At 39.8% G+C, this 15,418-nt stretch overlaps 1 protein-coding gene across 2 annotated transcripts in view; it reads left to right on the top strand.

Annotated features, from left to right (window-relative positions):
- The window catches only part of ANOS1 (anosmin 1), a gene marked incomplete at its 5' end in the record, with an annotated part of 183,478 nt that overhangs the window by 132,525 nt on the left and 35,535 nt on the right, over positions 1-15,418 (top strand). For both annotated transcript variants that reach the window (XM_084647311.1, XM_084647312.1), the window contains 2 exons: positions 8,435-8,640; positions 12,072-12,216. In XM_084647311.1, the coding sequence (XP_084503437.1) occupies positions 8,435-8,640; positions 12,072-12,216 (351 nt within the window). The remainder of the gene's footprint in view (positions 1-8,434; positions 8,641-12,071; positions 12,217-15,418) is intronic.

Raw genomic sequence — 15,418 nt, 5'->3', positions numbered from 1 at the left:
TTAAATGATCCCGCTGCATGGTTTGTATGTATTGGTTTGTTAAGGTTGCAAAGTGCTTTTGGATGTAAGGTGGTTTTCAATATAGTAAAGATAATTAATATAGCAATACATTAATTTTTTTAAAATTGTCGAGGATATGGGGGAGGAGGTAGTTAAACAGCAAGGATTCCTCTTTTGGGGGATATGGGGACAAAGTTTTGCATGTGATGGCAGAGTAACCAGCAACACAGGAATTTAACTTCTTTGGGGATACACAGGCCAGATATGGTGCAGACAAATGCAGCATTTGCCCAATGTGCTGTGACGGTGACCTCAACCTTGACCTAATGAAGCTATCATTTCTTGAGGTGAGAAGTGATTTACTTGTCATGTTGCTTAGCCCAGAATTATTTCCAGATCGAGGACAGGTCTGTGTGCCAAATTGAAGTATATATGATGATTTTTTTTTTACTTGAACTACAGTACTAACCACAAAGGAAAGCGTTGCAAACACTGATATCAATGTTTCTGCAACCAAAAGATATGATTGTACCCTCAGGTAAGCACATGGCTCTGCAACAACAACAGTAACAAAAATAAGCATTTGAGAAACTCCAGAACTGGAATTATAAAATAGTGTCATCTTCGAAAAAGGTATCAAGACAAAGTGCACCTAACTAATTTATATTTTAAGGTGCTCAGTAAATGGGGTTAATGAAGTGTAACTATAAGGTAACATGTAGGGTGTCCTGTCCTGTCCTGGCCATCCCAACTTTTTTGGCAAAACTGGGCGTTTGTCCCACTTGCTCTTGCCAACTGATGATCAGTTGGCAAGAGCAAACTGGACAAACCCACAGTTTTGGCAAAAAAGTGGGGTGTGACCCCTAGCAGGGTGCAGAGGAACCTTCAGGAGAGAGAGGGGGCAAGCAGCAATGCCAGCCCTGTGTGAGAGGGAGGGCTCGGGAGAGCAGCTGGGCTGGGCCAGGCCAGCCCCGCACAGGCAGATAACGGGGTAGGGTGGGAGGGGGGTCGGGTCAGTCCAGCACGTGGGGAGGAGAGAGGGGCTTTTTTACCCTTTGGGTAAAATATGATAACAGGTTATCACTGTAGTCACATTAATCAGTATTTTGTTTCTGTAGAACTCTATAAGCTTTTTGCATTATTTTGATACAAAATTTCTTTGCCACTAGCATTTGCCTTGATGTACAAACCATGATATGACTTGTCAGTGTCTGGTAGAAACAACTTTTTCATTCAATAATGCAATAGTAAAAGCAAGAATATGAAAAAAGTGTTATCAGATAATTGGGGAACACATTATTAGGGAAGAACACTCTGGCTGGTTAATTACAATGTTCTGTATTTGATATTTAAGAAATTTCACATGACACTTTCTTTGTGTTCACAGTACACTATGTCTGGCTTATCCTCTATTGGTTCTCACTTGTGACTTTTGTCTGAAATAAAAAATTTTTAAATCACAGAAAAACGGGAGATTCCAAAATATTTAGACTTTTATGGAGGTAGTTTTGTCAGTTGTCGTGGCGATGAGTGTCATAGAAATGTCTATAAATAAAATTAGGTACCAGTATTTGCATGTAAAGACATTAGAGAAAGTAATGATACGTTAGCTTTAGATAAAATGGAACAGATCCTCTGCTGGTGTAAATTGTCATAGTTCCATTAATTTCAGTGGACTCCATTGACTTAAATGGAGGTATGACAATTTATACCAGCTGGAGTTCTGTACCTACATCACAATCTCAGGAAATATTCCCCACCTCCAGGCAATATTTTATTGCTACTGTCCAAACAAACAGTATTCATATTGCCTTCCGCTTGCTAATCTGTCTTCACAGGATTTATTCTAATAGTCCAAATTTTTAAGTAACTTCAAACAGTGCTAGATTTTTTTAAAAATCACCAGTCTAGAGAATTTTTACCTCTTTCTCCCTCAAATGTGAAATTTCTCCAACCAAAAGTCCAAGGTCCAGGATGATAACAATTAAAAATGTCACCTCCGTTTATTTTTTTTTAGGACCACAAATAGGTACACAAAAGAGAATACTCTGAAAATATGTGGTGTTGTCACTACTGCTGGCATGTGACTCAGAAGGGTGACATATAAATCCCTTAGAAAAGAAGAATTTTTTCAAGGAACGTAGGATCGGATCCTCAAAGGAATTTAGGCACCTAAATGGAGTTAGGATCTAGGACTTAGCGTTCTGAATGAGTTTTTCATGGAACTCTGAAGAATGGTGTTAACATTCCATTTCAGCAAAAGAACAGCTCTGGTAGCATCTATTCCCATTCAACTCTTCACTTCTTACCAAATGCTTTTCATCACAGTGCATGTTTGTCCAGCTGGAGTGTTGGTTTCGGTAAAGCCAGAGCAAATGTTACTTGGTATAGCAATGTCTTCCACCAGGGTTTTGTAGTTATAAAAAATACTCTGGGTGAAATCCCGACCCTGTGATTCAATGGGAGTTTTGCCTTTGGCTTCAGTGGGCCTGGATTTCACCCCATATGTTTTCACTGATGAAATGAAAAAAAATAGGGACATTTCAGGTTTCCTGAAAGTTCCCAGGAGGTGGTATAAGAAAAAACAACATAGTCACTTTACAGGATTGACCAGATTCAGTTTGGGGTACCGGGCATTTTTCTATACATAAAAATATCCATTACCAGCAGTCCTGCCAGGCTAAAAGCAGAAGCTTTATCCAATTGGGAAGGGGAGAGTCCCAGCTTCCCAAAGGGACACACAGCACTTGTTTCTAGCCCTTAATGAGCCCGAGATGACAGATTTTAAAGTTGTCAGAGTTATACATCTAGAGAAGCTATTTCAGTTCATTTTTAGAATTTTTTTATGAGCTCCCTGAGCCCTCTACAATTGCACTATAAAAACGAAGCCACCAGTCTTTATAGGTAAAGGGATGAAAAAATAGCCTCAATAACTTTTTTGTATCCTTCCACCTGCAAAGACATACTGTTTAAAATACTCTTAAAATAATTCTTCTGTAACATATACAATGGTGTCATGTGGTTTACTTGACACTCACATGAGATGACCTGTATAATTCACCTATGGCTTTGCCATCATGGGCAATATGATGATGATGATGTTGATTTATTGGTATTATCATAGTGCTTTGGAGGGCATCCAGCATTCATGCTGATAAAACATTTGTTTCTCACACCACCATACAATCTACAAAATATGTAGTTACAAATAAATAGCGAAAACTTTAAGTCAATCAAATATTTGTCCTTAGTAACAAATTCAGAATTTGGCACATAGCACTCAAATCATGAAACGTATATTTGTGAACCATATATTTTAATTGATTTCAATAAATTTCCTTGTGATATGACAGTTGTCATGTACAGATTGTTTTAACATATGTAGAAAGTAGACAATAAACTATACTAGAGCACAGTCCCCGACATTAGTTTAAGATTAACTACGGAAATACATCACTCATAGTTGTTCTTCCAATATACATAGCTAGATTAATTATGTACTTAAGACTGAGGCAGTGGATTCTTCACAGTTAAGGAAGTGACTATAAGGGCAACACTTCACCTGAGGGAAAAAAGGAAACTGGTTTCCAAGAGAGCTGAAAGATTTTGAGCAAGCGTGAAGAAATGAGGAATCCTCATTACTGGGGAAAGTCAGCTTGAATTGCCCAAGTCCAATAACTCAAGTATGCTTGGTAATTTTTATAACCAAAAATGTGGTTGAGTGAAATATGTGAGGAACAGGAGCAGCCATTATTATTTGAAATTCCTTTTTAGTGACATTAATAAGCCATTCATTATTTCACATCTGCTAGTCTTTAAATAGGAAATGCTGTCCTTATTAATTGTGATCATGTCAGTTTGCATCCCCTAAGTGATGGAATTTTTCAGTAAAACCATTTATCCTGGGGATTATCTGATGAACTTTCTGTGCCTGGAAAGTTCATTTAACAGCTCATTTACCATTATAAAAACACTCAGGTGAATCATGCAGTAAATGAATGTCTGGTGTCCCTTTTACACACCTCCAGCTTTATTTCTGCTAATAAGGGATGGTTCATTAGGCCTACAGTTCACGTGCAAAATGAGTCTTTTCAAACATATTACTTTGTTTGTTATAAGCTAGTAATATACCTTGACGTTTGGCAAACTGTGTTATTCTAGCTGATATGCTTTTAAATTTGTGTAAATCTTTCTTGTTTCACTGCTTTACTCTGGATCAAGAACTTCTCTTTTTACAGTTCCATAGTGTTTTGATGCTGATGATGTTGGGCTAGAACAAGCATAAAAAACGAAGGAAAAATTGTCTTGTTTTACTAGAGTTTGCCATTTAAAATATTGGCCAAATTCACTCCTTGTATAAGTCGATTATCTTCATTATGATGTCGTTTCCCTTAATTCAGTCCCCTTGTGCCCATGCATTATGACACAGTCTTTAATTCCATGATCACACACTTTTTTTTCCACAGGATCTCTGCCTCATTCAGTGCACAGGATGGACCTGCTCTGGAGATGAATTGGGGTGTGTAGTAAAGGAAGTTGTTTTGTGTAGGACCCCAGCTAGGGTGATCAGATGTCCCGTTTTTAATGGGACAGTCCCATATTTAAGCCCTCCTGCAGGTAGCCTACTTTTTCTTAAAAATGGGCAAATTGTCCCATATTTTCAGTTCCCTCCTCCCGCCATCAGTACTGGCGGGTCCTGTTGCTAGCCTGATCCCTGCTCACCAGCCGCCCGCCCACCAGCGGTGTGTGTGGGGGTGCAGTGGCTGACAAGGGGGTGGGTATGCAAGGCTTGTGGTGTGGCGAAGACGTAGTATGCAGGGCCGGCCACTCCCCCTGCTGGTCCGTCAGTGCAGCCCCCACTGTGTGCCGGCTCTTGGCCTGCAGGGTCCTGCCCCCGTCCCATTTCCAGCTGGCCCAGTGCCCCGGGAAAGCCCAAGACCCTCTGCCCGGGGCGCTGGCCAGGAGGAGCTGAGCCCTGCATGTGCCAAAGCCCCACACAGTGCTGGCACGGGTGAGCCTCTCCACCCTCAGCTAAGCTCTGGAGTGGTGGGGGAAAGCGATTTCCAGCCTGTTCCTGCCCTGAACCTGCAGGGTCCACAACAACCCCTGGGGCAGGGACTTAGCACCCTCTTCACCCATTTCCCCCCCCTCCACACACACACTGGGTCCTGAACTCAGGGAGCACGGGGCTGCTCCACCCCCTAGGTACCTTCACCTGCTGAGCCACTTCTGACTGGGTTTACTGAAGCCCCTGCAGTCAGGTTCCCTGGGCCCTGGTGCACAATGCATCCTTAGGGCATTAACCCCTTTCTGCCCACACTGTAGCCGGGGGACAGGAGGCGGCTGGATTATGTCAGTGGCCAGCAGCAGCCTGGAGGTGTTAGCTGCCTTTTGACACTGCGGGCAGGAAGGGACAAGCTGCTTCCAGCCAAGGGGATGTGGGGAGAAGAGATGAACTCTGGAAAGACATGGGCCAGGTCATTTCGTTCTCCCCCTCCCCCCTCTTGCAGCTGGAAACCGCTTCTATCCCTTCCCTCCCGCAGGGTGCCGAAAGGCTGCTGCTGGCCACATTCTTATCATAGAATCCTGCGTGCCTCCCCGCCACACACACACGTGTTGTCTCAGGAAGATGCGGTGCCAGGTACCCAGAGAGCTAGGTCCGTCCCAGGGGCCCAGCCAGGCATGTAGGGAAGAGAGCACTGGTCAGGAAGAGTTGCATCGGTCAGTCACCCCCCTGTGTGAGAGAAGGGTATGGGAGAGTGTGTGTGTGTGACCCCTCCCTGTGTGAACCCTAAAGCCTTAAGGAAGGTAAATAAAAAGAATCCAACTATGCAGTGTTTCTTTTTAACAGGTGCTCTGTCAACTCGATGTTAATTTGAATGCTTGTACTGCATAGTTCTGATTGCCGTTGAAGTTGTTTGAATACGAGTAAGTTACCTCGTGTCCTGTATTCAGTATAGGGAAATATGGTTGCCCTAACCCTTGCAGAAGTTGGGAAGCGTGTAGTGAATGAGATGGGATTGCAGGAAGAAAAAGGAGGGCCTTCTGGTTAAGGGAGCTGATTGCTGCCCTGGTGAATTGGATTTTACCCCACCCTGTGGCTCAGAGTTCCTATGTGATGCTGGACAAATCACTTCAACCAAACTTTTCACAGGTGGTCACTAATTGTGTGTTCCTCATTTTCTGGCTGCCTGACTTGAGACTCTGGGGTCTGGTTTACAGAAGTGCTGAGCATTCACAGCTGCAACTGAAGTCAATGGGAGTTGTACTTTGAAGTTATAAGGTACTATGTGATGCTAAGTACTGTGAAAAATAGTTCGTAGGTATCTCAAATAGGGCGTCCAAAATTAATGGATACTTTTGACTTTAATCTCTCTGTGCCTCAGAGAATAAAGGGAGATAATACCAAGGGTTTTATGAGTCTAGAACCATCCTGTACACTGACTGAGGCAGGAGTCCTGTGGAAACAACAGTATATGATCATGTAATTAAAAACTATCTTGTAATGCATACACACAAGGGAGCCAAATTAAGGTTGCACAGATAGGAAATGTCAGAATTAAGGTTATCTTTTGAATTCAAATCATATGACTTCACTATTCTTGCTGCCTGGGTGCCAATAGGAGTGTCACTGGATGTACAGGAGAGACCGGTTCCCTCCTATCATTTTCAGTGCTAGGCCTTACACTGCCCCTGAGCAGCTAGGGCACACCTTATAGGGAATGTACTTCTGAGCCACTGCCACCCTAAGCACAAACATGATCACTTGCTCTTTGGGAGTTCAAAGAACTCATTTCAAAGAAAAGATTACCAGAATTGTTTAACCAGGGTTAAACAATGTATTTTCCCCTAGTCTCAATCTTGGAAACATCTGGACCATTTGGGCTGAAATTTCGCAAAACTATTCAGGCTGAGGCAGACACTTCACATGGAAAATTTCAGCCCAAACACTTAGTTTGGGAAAGTTATAGGATCCTACTTTTTAATTGCTTATAATGAGAAGTGTCAGGCAAGCTCAATAATAAGCTGTGCTATCAGCCCAACCTGTAGTATAGGGTCCTCCTAATCAGGACCTCCTCCTAATTCTCTTCCAGGATCTGTCACTGACTTCCTGGCCTAGGCCATAGTTTGACACTCTCTCCGTGCCATACTGTCCTAGTTGCAGACAGCAGAACTGCCAATGCTGGACGCCTCCTCTGCATGAAATTGGGGGTGGTGTTGGTAGGACATGCTTTGAGCTTTTGAATTCAGCTTTTGAATTCATTCTCCTGCGTGGTGAGGAATAGTCCATATATTGACCTTGAGGTAAATCTTGAGGCATGCCCTCTTTACTCAGGATGTTTTTGGAGAGAAAGGAATGTGACAATATTGGAAGGATTGTTATAGTTATTTCTGTGGTTATTTTCGGGTTTTGGGGAGGCTGTTTTTTGGCTGTATTTTTAAAATTGTCTTTTTGTTTTAAATTATTTAAATTATTTGTATTACAAATCCAAATCTATAAAATGGCTAGAATAGCACTTCCCTACCTCAAAGTATTGTGAGACTTAATTTATATTCATAAAGCTCTTTGAGATCCTTGAATGAAGATGCTATTGCTGCCTAGATTTTAAGGTGATAGGCACATTAGAATCGTGTTGGCTATATAAATCATTGAGATGGTTCTTGGTTCCACAAATACAGAGGCAGTTGCAGGATCCACATTACTTACCAGAAATTAAAATAGTAGGCCTTGTAAGATGCAAGGATTTGTTCATTGGTCTTATTTATTTGAAATAGAATGCATAGATTATAATGATGAGCATATAGAGTATTATTAGCTTTCTGGGTTTGGACTCCCTCTGGCTGGCAGGAAAGGAAGAGAGATGTATCTTTGTTGTTTTTACTCTAAGGAAATGCTCAAATACTATGGTGCTGGGCACTGATATGAGAACCTGGAAGGATGGACAGATAGGGGCATACATAGATCTTATCTCCTGAGAATTCCCTTAGGATACTGAAGAGAAAAATTCAGTATTCTACTCTTCATTCCTGGAAGGAAGTTAATTTTTCTCTTGGACCATCTATAAAACATTTTTGTCTTATACAGTTCCTTACATGTGTTTTTCATCTCAGCCAGAAGTAAAATCTGTAATATATTTTTTTTTATTGAACATCATAATAAATGTTCAACAAGACTTGCAGAATAATGGCACAACTAAACCTAATCCCAGAATGTACATTTGAAAAGAGTTTGGATTCCAAGTGGTATAATTTACAAAAGTTGATGAAACATATTCAGTTGTTTCTTAAGAATGAAGCAAACTGTGATGATAGCTGGTGTTATGAGTTCAGCAGTTAAATCTGTAGAATAGTTACTGAGAAAGGTCATCTTTACTTAATCCATATTACTTCATATTCTTGGGGGGGGGGGTGTTTTTGTTTTTGTTTACTCCAGACCCATCTGCTCCACCAGCCCCAGCTAATCTCAGAATTGCCAACTCCACTACAAATAGTGATGGAAGTGTAACTGTGAGGATTGTTTGGGATCTCCCGGAAGAACCTGATATCCCAGTGCATCACTACAAAGTCTTCTGGAGCTGGACAGTCAGCAGCAAGTCTGTCATCCCAGCTAAGAAGAAAAGAAGAAAGACTACTGATGGGGTAAGGAGCAAACTGGAAAATGAGGCACAAATGCTCCTACTCAGTCATGGCATATGAAAACATATTGCTGGTTTAAAAAACAAAATTGTGCTGTACCAAATAAATGTGAAGTCACATAAATAAATAGGATGGAAAGGTGTATTCCTTTTTAATTTACAAGAAGATCACTCTGATAGTTTTATAGCCAGTTTTCTTTAGAAATAAGCATTGCTATTGTTCTGTAGAAGTCAAAGGGAGGAGCAAGTGTTGATTGACAGCAGAATTGAACCATATATACAGATGGAAATATTTTAAGTGTCTAAATCCAGATAAACTGGAATCTATTGTAGATGTACAATTAATATATAACACTAATTATTTCTCTAACATAAGGCTTATTTTACTGGAAGCCTCTGAATGATGGAATGCTCATTCAATAAAATGTCATCTATAGCATAGTTTTCATTATATCAAGGGAACTCTGGAAGTGATGTTTGCTCATATCAGAGAAATTTATGATGGGTTAGTTACCATGTAGGTCTAAGATAATAACAAAATCCTTCTTAAATAATCCTACTGTACCAATACGCTGAAATATTTCCATAGGAAAAGATTAATGTCAGCTTCTGAACTGATATGTAACGCATTGGTTTAACGAAAAACTAGCTGCCGTAATCCCCTTAGGCACATTGCATTTTCTTTTTATAAATAGCTTTATAGGTAATAAAATAGAAACCACTAAAGGCCATGGGACAGACTCTTGTCTTAGTTACATTAAGAGCAACATATTAGCAATATATTACATTCCTGATTCTTCACTACATCTGAGAACGTAGTGCAGAGTGTTGGGCCACAAGGAGGTGATTTCAGCTCTCTGACCCTCAGCCACCTGGCCCTAGTGGAAGTGAAAGCAGCAGGGGGCCTACTCTAATTTCCGCTATGACAGAGGATCACGCATAATGGAGCTCTTTTCCCTGGAATCACTCTCTGGAACACCATTGACACATGCCCCATTCCCCTCACACTGCAGATTGGGGGGCACCAGAGTTCCACCAGCAGAGAGTTCCCCTATGCAAGGGCAGTTCACTAGCTATTTCCAGCCATGTTTTACATGACATAAAGTGGACTTAGTGGACCAGAGACTCTGGTTTTATGTGGTGTTCTTCAATTAAAAATTCACTTTCAAAGCCCCATGTTAAAAACACATTGAAAATGAGGGTAGCATTCCAGGGTATCTCTGCTTTCTTATAACCACTGTATATTCCACTGGGTGACACAGGAGTAGAGCTGGCATATAAAAGGCAGGTAGTGAAGTCTGAAGTTCCCAGGTAAAGTACTATAGGTCAGAGATCTTCAACCAAAGAGGCCCCAAATCCCAGGGATCCCTACCCAGGTATGTAGTAAGGCTGTCCTTTAAATCACAAAAGGAAGGAAATTCGAAATAGAAATGGATCCTTAGTTTGAATTAAAACCACTTTAGATGTATGAGTAGAAGGTGTATAACATCAAGATGTTTTAAAAACAGATAATAAATAAAACCTTGCTCTTATATCCAAAAGAACTTTACAAAGGATTAAGTATCATTATCTCAGTTTTCCATCATACAAGATGACACGTTTTTATGTTAGTAGGTCCAAGTTCTGGCCTTAGGCTTCAATGAGAGCTGTGAACATGTCTTATGACAACCAAGCACATACATCCAAAAGCAGAGATTAGCCCCTAGAATAACTTTACTTTTACTCTGAGGAGAAGTATCTCATTGTGCTTTGTTCTTTTACAGCATACTGTGAAAGCTATAAAATGATAGTAGTAAAGGGGGAAATTCCCTGATGGAACTCCACTGAAGTCAGTTCCAATCAATGATCCATTAAATATTAGAACAACTTTTCCAAAAACCAAAATTGCACATTTCTAGACATGGAGAGATGTATTCCCCTGATTTGATAAGATCACTCAAACTTTTTAACCAATTTTGCTTTTAGAAGTAACCCAGTCCATGCTTTTATGACTAAATCTATATGAAGTCAGTGGAATTGCCAGCAGAGAATTTGGCCTACAATATTTTACAATGAACAATGCCACTACATGAACTGGGGAAATCAAGAGGCTTAATCAATTTTATAAATCGCTCTCAGAACAAACCAAGTAATGATTGTTAATTTGAATATTTTTAGATGTACTAACATACTATTTGGTGTTAAATATGACACTGCATGGTTGACATGCCACTCCTAGTTGACACAAGAAAGCTAGACAAGTAACAAGGAATTCAGAGGAGTCCTTGTGGCACCTTGTGGGTGGGTCACTACAAAAACTAATTTTCCCCTGCTGATACTCACACCTTCTTGTCATCTGTTTGAAATGGGCCACCTTGATTACATTGAACTCATTAGCACTACAAAAGTTATTTTTCCTCCCTTCTTGTCAACTGTTGAGAATTGGCTCGTTAACACTGACCACCCACTTGCTAAGGCAACTCCCATCTTTTCATATGCTGTGTATTTATACCTCTCTAATGTATTTTCCACTTCATGCATCTGATGAAGTGGGTTTTAGCCCACGAAAGCTTATGCCCAAATAAATTTGTTAGTCTCTAAGGTGCCACAAGGACTCCTCATTATTTTTGCTGATACAGATTAACACGGCTACCACTCTGAAACCTGTTACTCTGAAAGGAATTCAGAGTAAAAAAGCAGAGTCAAATTTGTGCTTGACAAAATATACAATGGTGCATTTTTAGGAATAAATCTATAAATAAATGCAAAGAATTCAGAAAGGCTATGTCTCTTGTTTGCAGTCTTATGGGATTTGTTTTACTTTGTGGATTGTTAACTAGAGAATGAAAATCCAGTTCATGAGCCTCTCCATGCGGTGACATTGGAGAACTGAGTTGTTGTGGGTTGTTTGTTTGTTTCTTTTCTTTCTCTAACAAAGATGAAAAGCACTCTTGTTGGTATTTTAGCAACAACAGAAGCAAATAGAAAAATATTGTTCAATATACTGCACAGTATGTTCTATCTGTCCTCAGACTAGCTGTCTCTAGACAAAGCTTCCTGTTGCTTAGCTAATTGAGTCTGTCCAGGAGCTGGGAAACACAAAGTTTAGATTTCACTGGCCAAAATCTTTTTGGCATCAGAAAAACTGGTTATACATATAAAAAGAAATTTAGTCTTGGCTTAAAACAGCAGATGCCTATATTTACTAAAGACAGGCAAGTTCTGTAGACATCACTAAGTTTAGCATTTTAAAAACTACACACAGAACAGAGTCCAAATGAAAGAGAGTATGAAATAAAAATCAAAGAAGAAAGCAAGTTGAGTTCTGGTGAAATTTATAAATTCTTTCTCATTCCAAGAAGAATTTTGTGTGCCTAAGACAACAGGCCTGCTTTTAATTTAATAAGAGCCAGCAATCCCATAACTATTCTGCGTGTATATTCTCTTTCGCTATAGTCCCAAAATTATGTGGTCCTGGAGGGACTGCAACCCAACAGCAACTACATGGTGGAACTGCAGGCAGTAACATACTGGGGACAAGTACGACTAAAAAGCGCCAAGGTGTCTCTCTATTTCAGCTCAACTCAAACAACTATTAATAGTAAGTAACTGCATCCAAAGTCCTCTTACGCTCTGTTTTAACTGATGATTTCTCAGATTTCAAAAAATAAATACATCACCCATTATAGGTGGCTGTATTATAGCATGCCTCTGTGGTCTTGGTCAAGTCACTTAAGTTTTCTGTCTTCGTTTCCTCATCTGTAAATTGGGGATAATAAGTCTTATCTACCTTGCCTGTTTTGAAAATTACTTTAAAAAATAAACATGTTAAGCATGTGCATATTTGCAAGATCAGGGTCATAGTGTTATATTAGTGCTAAAATTCCCCGAAATACACATTAAACTTCCCAATAAACAGAGCAGAAGCAAATCCCAGACCACTGGCTTAACTGTACAATTTTCCCTTGCAAAAGTTTTTAAAATGTTGGCAACTTCAAGTAGCCCATAAATTCAGATCTTAGCGCAAATTTATATATCCTGTGGATTCGGACAAAGAATTGATTCTCCTACTAGGATCTTAAAATATAAAACAGTGTCCTGGTTAGCAAGAAGTTAATCCCAAACTTGTATCACATGCACAGCACTTACCTTCAAGATGAAGTCTTGAGGTATTAAGTTCTTTCTAAAACTAAACTCACGTGCTAAACAATACAGTGGAAAAATTCTTCAAATCCCGAGGGGCCTATACTGTGACACTCAATCTTAGTTAAATACTCTTTGAATAATAATTTGTCTAAGGTCAAGGTCAAGATTGATCTGCCCTTCCAACTGCCGATGTGTCATCTGATTAACCAAATACAACCACTGATGCTTATGACAGTAATAGTTTTCAGGATTAGACCACAAACAGTTTCCAAAGTTTGCCATTTTACCCATCTTTGCTTTCCCCATCTTTCATTCCTTTTGCATTAGTTTCCCTTTTATGTTATAAGCAAAATGAAAATTAATTGCAACAGTTTTTCTAACTCTTATATCATTCTGTATTCCAGTACTGAATATTCTGATTGCTAATGTAGGTGGACCGCTCTGCAAGCATGTTCAGTCCATTTTGGATGCAAATAAGATATATTCTATGTATACTGAGATATAAAGGTTGACAACTATGCAAGAACTCCCATTATAAGCAATGGTGCTTTCCTTTTCCTGAAACAGGAGGGAGAGACAGAACTGAGTTTCCTTCCCCTTCTGCCTGCAACACACACACATTATTTTTATATGAAATGAGTCAGTTACATTTGGATATACCCCAAAGGATTATTTTGCTATCTTTCTTCAAGCCCTCAGGCTAAATCTGGTTATATAAGTGTCATTGCTGTGAGTACCAGTAAGTTGTGCTTGGTGTGTGTATGTGGGTGGGTACGGGGAAGGGTTGAAAAATTGTTCAGCAGGCCCCAGAACTGCCAGCCCCAAGCTTTCAAAAAGTATATGCCAGGCTCTAAAGATTATCTTAAAAATCATGAGATTAATAGTAATTATTTGGGGGTGGGAGGATTGTTTTTTTTCCATTCCGGTTTTTGAGCTGTTAGAGTTCATGTTTTTAAGCTTTTCTCCGCAACCATGAGGGTTAGAAACTTACACCCAGATCCTCAAAGGCATTTGGGTGCCTAACTCCCATTGAAATCACTGCCTTTGAGGATCTGGGCCTTACTTTTTTAAAAAATGAAAGCAGAGATTCTCACACAATATTATGATTCTAAGGCTTTTTAAAGAAAATCAACAAATATTGTGAGACTTGCCATAAAATCATGAGAACAGGCAACACTGAAACATATGAAAATGCTTAGGCTAACTCTGGATGAAGTTAGCAAAGCACAGCAAATTAAGGGCTTAGTCTTTCTCCCATTGAATTCAGTAGAACTTTTACTATTTATTTTCATGGGAACAGAATCAGCCCAGAATTTGTTAGCAAAATCTCTTTACCTGTTATTCAGATTGTAGTAACAGATCACAAAACTGGGTAGTTCAAATGTAAGCAGAATATTGCTTGTCTTATAGCAAAGGCATGAATGCAGAACTTCAAAAGCCAAATGCTCTGAGTTATTGTGCTATCTGTCCCCTGAAGCAAGGCTCATAGTGGCATTATTTGATATGAGCAAGATTCTAAGAAAATATGGGACTGGCAATGTGTAATTGAAACACATTTCACAATTCATTATCATCATAGTGAAATTCTGGTTAAAAATGCTTTTAAAATTAACCCCAACTATGTAAGACTTAGCAGATCTGTTGCAGATAATAAGTAGATTTTGATCATAAAACTAATCAAGTGAGCTTGAATTAAAGTAAAAACTTTATAGAACAGTGTTAACCATGTAAACTATAGACACAATGATACATGATCAAGTAGTTAGAATATTGAACTGAGATTAGGGACTAAAAGTCCTGTCCTCGGATACTTGATCACCGAGTGACTTTGCACAAGAAACTTCTTTCCCCATCTATAAAATGGGGATAATAACATCTACTTGTCTACTTCAGAGGCATCTTGTTAGTCAGTTATGTTTCATAAGAACTTTGAGGTTCTTTGAAGAAAGTTGGTATATCAATGCTATGAATTAGTATTTAATGTTGTTAGATAGTTTTCAGCACAGTCACTGGGCAGATTGTGATCTCTCTTCCATTGGTGTAAATCTGGAGTATCTCCTTTTTGTTTAGTGGATCCTCTTCTGGATTCAGACTGGTTTCACTAACGTCAGAATCTGGCTCACTGTTTTGGGCACTGTTGCCACATCACCAGCGCCCAAAAATGCTTCTAGAGTTCGTGTTGCACTGAGCCTCTGCAATCTCACTGCTGAGTTCACTAACAGGTCGTGTTGCTGAGGAGGAAGGGAAGGCGGAATGTTTGCTTCACTTTCCTTTTTTATGCTTTGACACTTTTCTGCTTTCAGATTCCAATGCAGATCATAGAATCATAGAATCATAGAATATCAGGGTTGGAAGGGACCCCAGAAGGTCATCTAGTCCAACCCCCTGCTCAAAGCAGGACCAATTCCCAGTTAAATCATCCCAGCCAGGGCTTTGTCAAGCCTGACCTTAAAAACCTCTAAGGAAGGAGATTCTACCACCTCCCTAGGTAACGCATTCCAGTGTTTCACCACCCTCTTAGTGAAAAAGTTTTTCCTAATATCCAATCTAAACCTCCCCCACTGCAACTTGAGACCATTACTCCTCGTTCTGTCATCTGCTACCATTGAGAACAGTCTAGAGCCATCCTCTTTGGAACCCCCTTTCAGGTAGTTGAA

Source organism: Lepidochelys olivacea (assembly GCF_965140295.1).
Source record: "Lepidochelys olivacea isolate rLepOli2 genome assembly, chromosome: 1".
Taxonomy (NCBI): domain Eukaryota; kingdom Metazoa; phylum Chordata; order Testudines; family Cheloniidae; genus Lepidochelys; species Lepidochelys olivacea.
Note: the sequence above shows the minus strand (reverse complement) of the source record. Positions and strands in the feature narration are given on the sequence as shown.